The sequence below is a fragment of the Pelodiscus sinensis genome, chromosome 14, assembly GCF_049634645.1.
Source record: "Pelodiscus sinensis isolate JC-2024 chromosome 14, ASM4963464v1, whole genome shotgun sequence".
In the NCBI taxonomy this organism is placed as follows: Eukaryota; Metazoa; Chordata; order Testudines; family Trionychidae; genus Pelodiscus; species Pelodiscus sinensis.
In genome coordinates, this window is record NC_134724.1 from 3159521 (window position 1) to 3170900 (window position 11380).

At 48.6% G+C, this 11380-nt stretch overlaps 1 protein-coding gene across 1 annotated transcript in view; it reads right to left on the minus strand.

The window, feature by feature from the left end:
• PIAS1 (protein inhibitor of activated STAT 1) overlaps positions 1-10427 on the minus strand; it is a 102384-nt gene extending 91957 nt beyond the window's left edge. Inside the window, exon 1 of the mRNA XM_075896847.1 lies at positions 10317-10427. Within this exon, the coding sequence (XP_075752962.1) occupies positions 10317-10340 (24 nt within the window). The 5' untranslated portion in view covers positions 10341-10427. The remainder of the gene's footprint in view (positions 1-10316) is intronic.
• Between the last annotated feature and the right edge of the window lie 953 nt (positions 10428-11380).

Sequence of the window (11380 nt, forward strand, 5' to 3'; positions counted from 1 at the left end):
AGGCCTCTGACTGAGGGGTCAGCTACCAGAGACTGCAGCTTGTTTCTCTCTTTTCTTTTTTCAAGCTCTTTTGGGACAAAAGAGCTTGGAGTAACCCTGGGAATGGTTTCAAGTGTTCACCCCTGATTTTTAGGGATAAAAAAAGCACTTGATGGTGGCAGCGATTCCCCAAAATCTGTGTATTATGATTTGGGGTGGGGAAGAGGGTTTGTAACCAGTGCCTATAGAGGCAAGGTTTTGAAGCTCTCTTGCGGGACCTCACCTTCTGCACTCTCAGTGCCAGAGTGGGGAACAGCCCTGACACCATCGATAACTGAATTTTACGGCTAAGGAAAATAAGATATTGCTTGATCACTAATGAATTTGAGTTAAGAATATTTACTTTGTATATTTTAACATAATATTGAAACTTTTAAATTTTGAAACTTTTTTATTCTGAACATCTGTCATTAAATTGTCTGTCCCCCCAGTTCCTGCAACTGTGAACATTAAAATAGATATAATACAAAAAGGCTTAAAAACAAACATTGATATTATTCAGCAAAATTATGTCAAAATATATAAAAATCAAGTTCTGCCAAGCCTAGCTAGGAGTCATCTCTCCTCTCCCTCACTGTCTCCTTCTCTTTCCAGGCCATCAAGTACCATCTTCCCTTTCATTAGTGGCCCTTCAGTCTTAGCAGAAACATGGTGTGTCCAGAAATCCCCCTTGTGTTCCACAGTCATGCTCTCTTGACTATGGCAGATAGCCTTAAATCTGCAATGAATTTCCCTTGTTGTCTAGCCTTGCCTTGTGTAAGTCAAGAACATGGAAGGTGGCTGAACTTAAACCTCTGAAAACCATTTACACTGAGTTAGTTTTACTATGTGAAATTTGTGCATAAACACACATTTTCTCTTAAAAATGTTCTGAGTATCAGATGATACAGCGTTGCAATAGTGACCGAGCAATAAGCAGTACAATCTATGAGAGAATCAATAGAGGTAAATTCTGACATTCAGCTGTGCAAGCAGGTGTCAAAGTAGCCAGCCAAACAATGCATTTTCCCAAAACGAAAAAGTTTCTGTGGTTAAAATACAGGTGTGTCTATTTTTTGGGGGGGGGGGGGGGGGGGGGAGCGTCATCAGACTCAAGGTTGCTATTCACAATGAACAACAGTCGTTCAGGTATTTAAGGTATGAAAGCTGTACCAGGTACACTGTGACACCCTTATAAGACAAAACCACACTGACACTGTCTGTATCAGCCTTTTGCTTTTAAATGCCTTGATTCCATTCTATGGAGACTTCCAACAGAAAAGCACCTCAATGTCTTGCACTGGACTCTCAGCATCTGAAGCACAGCAGTAGCAGCCAAAGGTGGGAGACAGGCATTTCTGATACAAATTTTGGAGCAGAAAAAAAATTCTGTCTACCAACAGAACCAAGGGGCTAAATACCAGTATACTGAGATGAAAGGAAAGAAGAGCACTGAACCCGCTCTCAACTTCCAGAGGGCTTTCTCCTCCCCCGCCCTTTTTAAGCCCTTGATACACAGCATGAAAAGTGGTTTCTGCTATGGACTCATAACCGTTATTATAATCTAGTCGGGGGCTGTGTTCTCTGCTCACTACACTCACCAACCCCCTCTCTGGGGGTAGGCAGCCCCAGCACTCCCCCCAGCCACCAGTGAGGGCCAGGCCAAGGCATGGCAGTCCTGGCCTGCCCCAGATGTCTCCCCCCAGCTTCGCCCCCTACTCCCAGGGGTTTGGGCCAGGCCACGGCCGCAGCTGGCCCAGCTCTCCCCCCATCCGCCGAAGGAGGAGGGGAGCCACTGAGAGGTCTTGCTGGGCCCCAGGCCACGGTGTAGCAGCCGAGCACCTACGGGGAAAGTGGGGGGAGGAGGAAGGGAAGATGCAGGTGGGACGCAGAGTGACACGATGACATCACTCTGTCATCCCGCAGGAAATGAGAGAGAGAGAGAAAGGAATCACAAGGAAATGAAGAGTAGAACCCGCAGAGAGAATGGAAGAGGGTATTTCAAAACAATTACACCAACTACACAATCCTCAGTTGGTTAAAAGTATGGGGGCTTGGTGCTAAGGAAAAAGTCAGTCAAAATGTTGTGCTCTATAAGAACAAGTGATAGCCATGGTGTCCAACACGCTAGCCACATGTGGCTGTTTGGCCAGTTGAGTGCAGCTAGCTGTCTCACAAAATTATTTACATTTTCAGAATAATGTGGCAAGTTAGTGGCTACTGCTACAGCAATAGAGGCTACTACTTCAGAATTGATTGGACACCTCAGAGTTACAGGGACTAAAACAACCATGCTAAACAGTTGTGACAAGTTTGCACTTATCTTCACGCTTCACTTAAAAGGTCAGAGCTCATGTCACACAAATCAAATCAAAAGACTAACAAGTACCTTTTTTGCACAGGAATGAAGAGGCATAGTATCTATTTTGCAATAGCATCCTGCTTTTTGCAATACCCTTTAAAAAAATTCCCATACATGTCTGTCCCACCACCTTTTTCACAAATAGCCAAATAAGCTGGAATGCTCTCTGTCTGCTAAAAATCTCAGGGAAAGGGGAAAAATCAACATAGAACAGGGATAGTATATAGGCAGATTATGAGCCAAATCCAGATTACCAGATTTTGAATGGACTCTGAGATCTTTTTATTTATTTAGCATCATTACTGGAGCGGGTTTTGTTATTATATTCGCTAGAATCTGGACCTTGACAATACCTTCACCAAGAAAAAATGATTGCCCCGACCTATAGAGTAAAACTAACAGATATTTTACCTACACCTTCCAATCTTTTAATAATTATATTGTTTGTTTGTATAACCAGAGCATGTGATATCTTGACTGTATAAGCAAAAGGGAAATAAACTAGAAGTTTCAGGCAAAAATAACTCCACGTGTATTAAACTACTGTAAATAATGACTGAGTCCTACACCTTTCCTCCTCTTTCCTTCAAAAGTCCATGAATAAAATTCCACTCCCTAACCACAGGAACAATTTACCCAAGGCTTCTGAGTCTTCATTAGGGATACGAAAGTGAAACCATGGACAGACACAGTTAAAAGAGGAGCACAGGCTCCTCCATTAACCTTCACGGTCACATGCAGGGTCCCACCACCCACCTCCCCCTACCACACTGCTGCCTCCAATACAGAGGCAGCAGCAGGGGAAGCCAGTTTTTATGCTGCGAGCACGTACTGGCTCCCAGGGAGCCACCTTTCCCCCCCACACACTGTTGCCTCTGTCAGAGGCAGCAGCATGGTGGGAGGGGAGGGGGACAGGCTGCCTCCCCTCCTCCCTCAATTTAACCATGTAACTGCTGAAGTTTGAATTTAATTTAATGGATTTTGACATCCCTAACCTCCATCACAGGTAATTAAAATATATATATATATATATATATACTTTTAAGATATGCTTTAGGAATTTGGGGGGGGGCAACTTCTTTGACCTCTGTTATACAGCTGGTGAGGCTATATGATCACAGTAGTCCCTTCTGCCCTTAGAATCTAATAATATACCTCCCTGCAAATACTTTGGGATGGCCTTTACTGAAGACTGAATCCTTCACAAGGGTGTGCATGCTATATTTATGGAATATAATGAAATGCTGTAGGTTGACTTTTACAGTGGAGCAACAATGCACAGCCACCCTTTTTATTTCATTTGATCTTTGCAGTTGCAGTGTGAGTTAAAGCTTAAAGATAGATAACTAGTTCAAAATACACTGGAAAATATTACTGATGCTGGTAAAATTAAATATGAAAAAAATGTGATATATTGACTCATGTGAGAAAGAAACTTAAAAGCACAGAAGTATGCAAGCCAAAATATACAAGGATTAAGTAAAGATGTAATTTAAAAAAAATTATATACATAAAATTCTAACCCAACACTGAAATAGGCGGCTTATGTTTTTTAGCACTGGCAGTGTAATTTACCTTAACTTCCATACAGCACTTCCCCTACTAAGAGAGCCGTATATTATTATTATTACTGTACAGTACTCGAAAGCTATGCTGATAATGTGCTCACATTATAACAGCTTCCCTACACACAGTAGAAAGAGTTCTTCCTATTTGAATGTTTTAAAAGTCAGTTTTACCCACTCACTTTGTGTGAATGCTATTACGTATTTTATTCTAACTCTTGATTCTCTTGTTTTAAAAATAGAATTTCTAACAAGAAACACACCAGGGATCTGTTCAGAACCCACAGGCACTTTCTTAAAATGAGAGAGAACAAAGGAGGAAACCTCCCAGCATGCGCTTTCCAAACCAGCTACTTAGGACAGAATCAAGACAGACAATACTAAACCACAAGCTTTTCTTTTTTATTCTTTGATCCCTCTATGACAATTGATTATCCAAAACTATGCAATAGTTACCAAAAGACTGGGGTACAAGGCAAAGATTAGAACAATCCAATAGCCAATTTAAGGAGATGGAAGAAATACTGAAAGAAAGGTTTAATCACCCACATATATGTCTTCCAATTAGAACGAGCTTTAAATAGCTTACCTTCAGATAAATTAAGAGTCTGCATACAGTTGTGGTGGTGGGATGAGGATTAAGGAAAGGAAAAGTCACACACATCTCTTCTTAGAGAGGGAAGTAGAACAGACTTTCAAAAGTCACATTTCGTAGACAAGGGATGAAAACCAAATATTGGTTCAACTTATTCAGAACCTTTAAAACACCAAGAAACATGGTAATTCTATGCCCAAGAACTGCAAAAGACATTTGATGTTATATGATAGTTTTTCAAACAGCACAAAAATGCTCAAGTCATGTAGAATATTTCAGCTTAGTTAGGAAATGGGACATCGATGTATGCTTTACACTTGTGTCTAAAAACTGGTCCTATTAAAAGTAAAGTGACTGAGTAAAAAAGTTCTAATGTATTTTCAATTTTAAATATTTGACAGAACTAGGTGTCAAAGATGTAGATACTGGGTAATTGACTAGTCGAGTAACCACATGAATTCTTATCAGTTACTTGACTATTTTATAGTCCCCAGGGGCAGGGCCAGCAGCCAGGGCAATCCAGCCGCACTCCCAGGGAGCCCCCTGCTACCCCTTGCTGCTGCCTCTGATTCAGAGGCGGCGGCAGCAGCAGCACGGTGTGCCAGGTGGGGGCCAGTCTCTGAAGGGAGCCAATTTAAAAATCAGCTCTCCATGCAAACCAGCTACCTGTTACACCCAGCTCCTGCACCCTCCTTCCCCACTCAGACCCTACAAGCTCAGATTGTTCCAGCACCTTCCCTCTCACCCAGACACCACTCTAGACCCCTTCTTGCACCCTCCTCCCATCCAGATCCCACTTCTGTGCTTGCACCCACCTCCCGCCCAGATACCACACCACAGCCCCTCCCACCCAGCTCCTGCGCCCTACCTCCCACCCAGACCCTGCATCCCACAGAACTCACACTCCCACACCCTCAAATCACTTCTGCACCTTACCTCACACCCACATGCAGCACCTTCACAGTACTCTCACCCCCAGTAGCTCCCTCCCATATAATGAACTTATTTTTGGTCCCAGAGCCACGGGGCACCCACAAAATCCATTAGCCCCAGACCCACAGAAAAATTAATCCAGCCCTAGGGTAAGCCCAGAGCCTTTGTGTGCACTCCCTACCCCTTGGGCTAGAGCTTATGGGGAGTCTCCCCCCCCTGCTTTTCAATAGGAGGAAAACTTCAGGGGGGGGGCCTACCTCCTTCTCACTTGGGGCCAGTCCAGTAAGGATTGTATTGGGTTGCAGCCGGGGAGGGAGGGTTTTTTTTCCCCTCATTCACTTCTATGGGGCTTTTGATTTTTCCATGGGTCAGTGGCCCCTGGGCCAAAAAAGATTCCCCATCCCTGCTACAGTCCATCAATTTGTAACAACTATAAGACAAGGTTGTAATGTATAAACAACACAAACTCCTTATGGCTACAAATATATTCTTCCAAATGTACGCCAATGCAGTGCTGCCTTCAGGGATCTGCAGCTTTCAAGTTGTACCTGCACTAATGCCCTTCCTGAGCAGCAGTAGAGTGAAATTAACAAGCCACAAGTCAGTTTCACAGTTACCATTCAGAACCCTGAAAGGAGCGGTGAAACTGAAAAGAATGATCTCAAATTTCTTTCTGTTGTGGGCTGGGAAAGCAATGAAGCAGCAGAGGCTGGCATAAGAAAGGCCAAACAGGAGAGAGAGAGAGAGAGAGATAAAAATAGACCATAAGAGAGAAGATTGGGAAGAACAGTGGATACAAATACAGCCCTATGCTGACAGTAACTGGGAAGCTAGGAAGGAGCAAAAAAAAGACCTCCTACCATTTCCTTCAGACAACAACATCCCTCCCCTCTCTCCAATATGTTAGATAGCACGTAACTGAATAGTTGTGCATCAGATTTTAACGGCTACACGACTATTCGATAGTCCCCAGAGGCAGAGCCGGCAGCGAGTGCACTCTGGCCCCATTCCTAGAAAGAACCCTGCCACCCAGTACTGCTGCCTCTCTGAGAGGCAGCAGCAGTCTATGCCCATGGGGAGGCCGAGCTCCCCACTGACAGAGGCTGCACCTGCCACAGAGGTTCTGTAGCACAGGTGATAGGGGCAGCTGTGTGGGAAGCTGGAGGCAAAGCCAGTGGTTGGGAAAAGCCAGCACTGCTATGGGAAGCAGGTGGCTCCAAGGAGCTGGCAGGCACATACACAGCAGTGCAGGGCAGTCGGCTCACTGCATGTACCAGCTCCTGCCTGCCCCTGCCCCTCCACACAGAGGCAGCAGCATGGGTGAGGCTTCCACAGGATCCAGGGCTCGTGGGAGCCAGCCTAAAAGCCAGCTCCTCATGGCTACCAGCTCCCCCTCCCTACTTTGCTGCCTCTTACACAAAGGCAGCGGGGTGAGGGGGAAGAGTGTGTAGTGGACAGGCTTAACTGATGAGCCCTGGCTTATTGGTTAATCAGGTCGTCGTCTACACGCTGACATCCCTACTCTTCACAAACACAGTGTCAGAAGGCTCTGAGATGGCAAAAGATGGGAATGTTAATTTAATCAGACCTTTGAGGTACCGATACAAGTTACTGTTCCAATAGGAATCCCAGGTCTTCCCTCCTTTCTCAACACTATCCCTTCACCTCACTAATGTCACCTCTCACCCAACCAAAAAAATCTTGGGTATCAGTTTCTGGTTGATAGGCTTTTTTTCCAACCATTCAAATCAGCCAGCCTAAAAATTATTCATTACTAAATGTATCAACCAAGCCCATTGCTGTCAGCAACATGCACTCCTGTATTTCTACACTAAGATTAAGTAAGTAGCTCAACAGGGAAAACAATTCTCAACCTTTCATCTTCAATATTTATGTAGACTACATAATTTTTAGAACATTAGGAAGGAGGGGGGAAAAGGGCTTCCTCAGGTCTCAGGGAATATCCCCGGCAAGATCCACCTAAAAACAAAAGGCAGTGGAGAATAGTAATAGGATCCAGTCATCTTCAACCAGCACAGAGAATCACCCTCATTGCACCTATAGACCCCAGAGGAGCTAATCACCTTCCCAAACAGGCATAGCATTTTTGTTAAGCTTTTTCACAACTTAAAAACCTGTGCAATTCCTATTTAATCACACCCAAGACAAAGTAGCATAAGCCTTAGATGGACAGTAAGAGGGGAACACTGAGAAATTTTGAAATATTAAGTAAAGAAGATTCCCTCAGCCATACAATAAACATTACACACTATGTACTCTAAAACCTCTTACTCTAGAGCAGGGTTTCCCAACCTATGGGTCAGGACCCAAATATGGGTCTCCATTATATTTCAAAACAGTCGCCAAGTGTCACCCACAGTGGCTCTGTCCCCTCTCCTCCCCCTGTTTTTTAATTGCCTTGGGTCACCAAGTCTTCCTGAATTTTCAAAATGGGTCCCCATCTGGAAAAGGCTGGGAGCCACTGCTCTATATACCCTATATAGATATACCTATTTCACAGAACTGGAAGGAACCTTGAGAGGTCATCGAGTCCAATCCCCTGCCCTCACAGCAGGACCAAGTACCATCCCTGACAGATTTGCCCCAGATGGCCCCCTCAAGGATTAAACTCACAACCCTGGGTTTAGCAGACCAATGCTCAAACCACTGAGCTCTTCCTCCCCCAATGAGGCTTGATGTTGACCAGAAATAAATAGGGGTCAGAGGAAAGAAAAGGAGAAAACACATACACACACATTCCATAACATATAAACTTTCCACTTTGATAATCCAACGTATTTACACTTTCCTTTATTTTAAAGAGCCAGTTTTTGAGATAACTTCACATAAGAGAAAAAATGGACTAAGTTTGTGAACCAAGTGTTTGGTTTCTGTCTTTTGTTACCACTGTGAAAATCAAGTTGGATGTGTCGTACATATAAAATTATACTGTCTCCTCAAATCAATGGCAATCTCTGCCTAACCACAGCATAGGAGTTTTAAGAGGATCCACCCTACCAAGTTTGTTCATTCAAACATCAACTGCATCATTTTAGGATTCGTTTCGAAGCAGACTTTTCAGAAATCTCTCCCAACGGTCTGGTTACAAATATGCATCCCAATGAGACTTTAAAACTCTCATTTGAATCATCTCCTTTATCCTATTTATCAAATCCAGAGACAGACATATGTAAGTGAGAAGACAGAGGAAAGTTTCTCTCATTAAGAACAGCCATATGGGGTCAGACCAATGGCCCATCTACCCAAGTCTTTCAAGAGTGGCCAATGCCACATGCTTCAGAAGGAACGAACAGTCCATCTCCTGTAGCCCATTCACAGCTTCTGGCAAACAGACTTGAGACACTTCCGGGGAAGGTTTTGCATTGCTACCCATCCTGGCTAATAGCAATTGATGGCATTACCGCTCCAAGAATCTATCTAGTTATTTTTGAACCTTGTTATGGTCCTGGCCTTCACATCCTCTGGCAAAGGGTTCCACAGGTTGACCGTGTATTGTGTAAGGAAAGACTTTGTGTTTAAGCCTGCAGCCTATTAATTTCATTTAATGACTCCCTAGTTCTTGTGTTATGAGTCAGAAACACCTTATTTACTTTCGCCAAATTCTTTTCTCTCAAGGAGAGGGAACACCCACCACCTTGGTTTCCTAGTATCCCCCCTTTTCTGAAAGCAATTAGGGGGCTTTAATTATAAAGCAGGGAAGGTTGTCAATTCAGGGATATTAAAAGGCAGTTCCTCCTCCAGCTTCATCATAACATACATAGCAACCCAATCCCCCAGATTCCCTCCCCCTCTTGTACTAACTAAAGCATCTCCATGGGGGTCCATTTAAAAACTTTGCTGAGTGCTCAGGGATGGGGGAAGGGTGAGCATGGAGACAAGCATCTGTGGCAACCATCCTCCCCCCTCTAGCGAAACAATGAAAAAGAGAGAGGCAGCCTCCTCCTGTAATCGCTACCGAACCACTCACTTCATTCTCTGTCCCTTTTTTTTAATGTGCATTCTGGCTGCGCTAACCCTCCAGGAAAATACCCACGGTGTGTACAACGCAAGTCTCAGAGGGGTAGCCGCGATCGTCTGGCTCTGCAAACACAACGAGGAGTCCTGTGGCCTCTCAGAGAGGAAGCTTTATTCGGGGACAAGCTTTCCTGGGTCAAACCCACTCGGTCCAGCGGTAGCAACCCCCCCCCCCCCCACTTGCATGGACTTCCTGAGACTCAGCCCCTCTGCCCAGGACCGCAGCCCTTTGCACACCACTGAGGGCCCCCCCCCGGCTCCCCACGGTGTGGGGGGTGCAGGGACGAGCTCCCCCCTTCAGAGGCGGGATGTGATGGGAGCGGGGGGACCCTGCCCGAGCCCGACGGGAGCGGGGCGGGACGCGGTTAATCCTCAGGGTCTCCTCAGTCCGGTCCCCGCCCGCCCCGGGGGCAGCGCCCCCCCCCGCCGGGGAGCGGCAGAGCGGGGGGGGGACCCCGAGGGCTTCCCGCCCCCCGGCCGCCAAGAGGAGGGGGCTATGGGGCGCATCTCTGACCCCCCCGCCACGTCTGGCTCAGCCCTGCTGGGGGGGCAGCTGCACCCCCCGTGGCCGGAGAGGAGCGGGGGGGAGCCCCCCACGGCTGGGGGAGGGGAGCGCTGGCCAGGCGGGGGGGCCGGTCTCCCCACTGGCTTGGCCCCTCGAGCCCCGGCTGCCGAGGGGCGCAGCGGCAGCAGCCGCCCCCGGAGCCGGCGGGGCCCGCGAGCCGCCCGGCGCTGCGGAGGGGCCGGAGCCCGGCGCCGCGGGCGGGCGCGGAGGGGGATCGCGGAGGGAATTGAAGCTGCGCTTTACCTTTAGTTCCGCACTGTCCGCCATCTTGGAAGGCCGGGCGCAGGCGCAGTGAACCCCGCCGGGACCCCGCCCCGCGCGCAGCGCGCTGCGTTTGAATCGCACCCGCCGCCATTTTGTCCCCGCCCCCGCGGCCGGGCCGGGGCTCTGGCCCCGCCCCCTCCCCCACCCCCGGCCCCGCCCAGCGCAGGGCGCCGGCTGTGGGGCTGCAGCGCGCCGTACGCGGGGGGGAGGGGCACTGGGGGAGACACGGGTGGGGGGGCTGGAAGAGGGGGAGGGGTATAAGGGTGGGGGGGTCAGAGGCAGGGGTACTGGGGGACACGGGTGGGGGGTCAGGGTGAAGGGTACTGGGGAGACACAAGGGGAGGGGTACTTGGGGGACACGGGTGGAGGTCCAGAGGGCGGGGTTCTGGGGGGACACGGGTGGGGGGGGGCAGAGGGAGGGGTACTGGGGGACACGGGGTGGGGGGGAGGAGGAGGGGTACTGAGGGACACAGGGTGAAGGGTACTGGGGGGATACGGGGGGGCTGGAAGAGGAGGATGGGTACTGGGGGGACACGGGTGGGGGGGAGGGGGAGGAGGGGTACTGGGGGACACAGGGTGAAGGGTACTGGGGGGATATGGGGGGGCTGGAAGAGGAGGATGGGTACTGGGGGGACACGGGTGGGGGGAGGGGGAGGAGGGGTACTGGGGGACACAGGGTGAAGGGTACTGGGGGGATACGGGGGGGCTGGAAGAGGAGGATGGGTACTGGGGGAACACGGGTGGGGGGGAGGAGGAGGGGTACTGGGGGGACCCGGTTGGGGGGGAGGAGGAGGGGTACTGGGGGACACAGGGTGAAGGGTACTGGGGGGACACAGGCGGAGGACCAGAGGGAGGGGTACTGGGGGGACACAGGGACCACCTAGGCCAGGGGATGGAGGAGGAAAAAGGGTTAAAGCCTGACCCATTGAAGAAAGACCCGCAGAGGCGTGCGGGTGCTGAGTACCTGTACCAGCCCTTCTGCCCCGAAGGAGCCCAAGCCCCACACACAGGTGGGGGGCTCTTGCCGTTGCTGTGTCAGGATG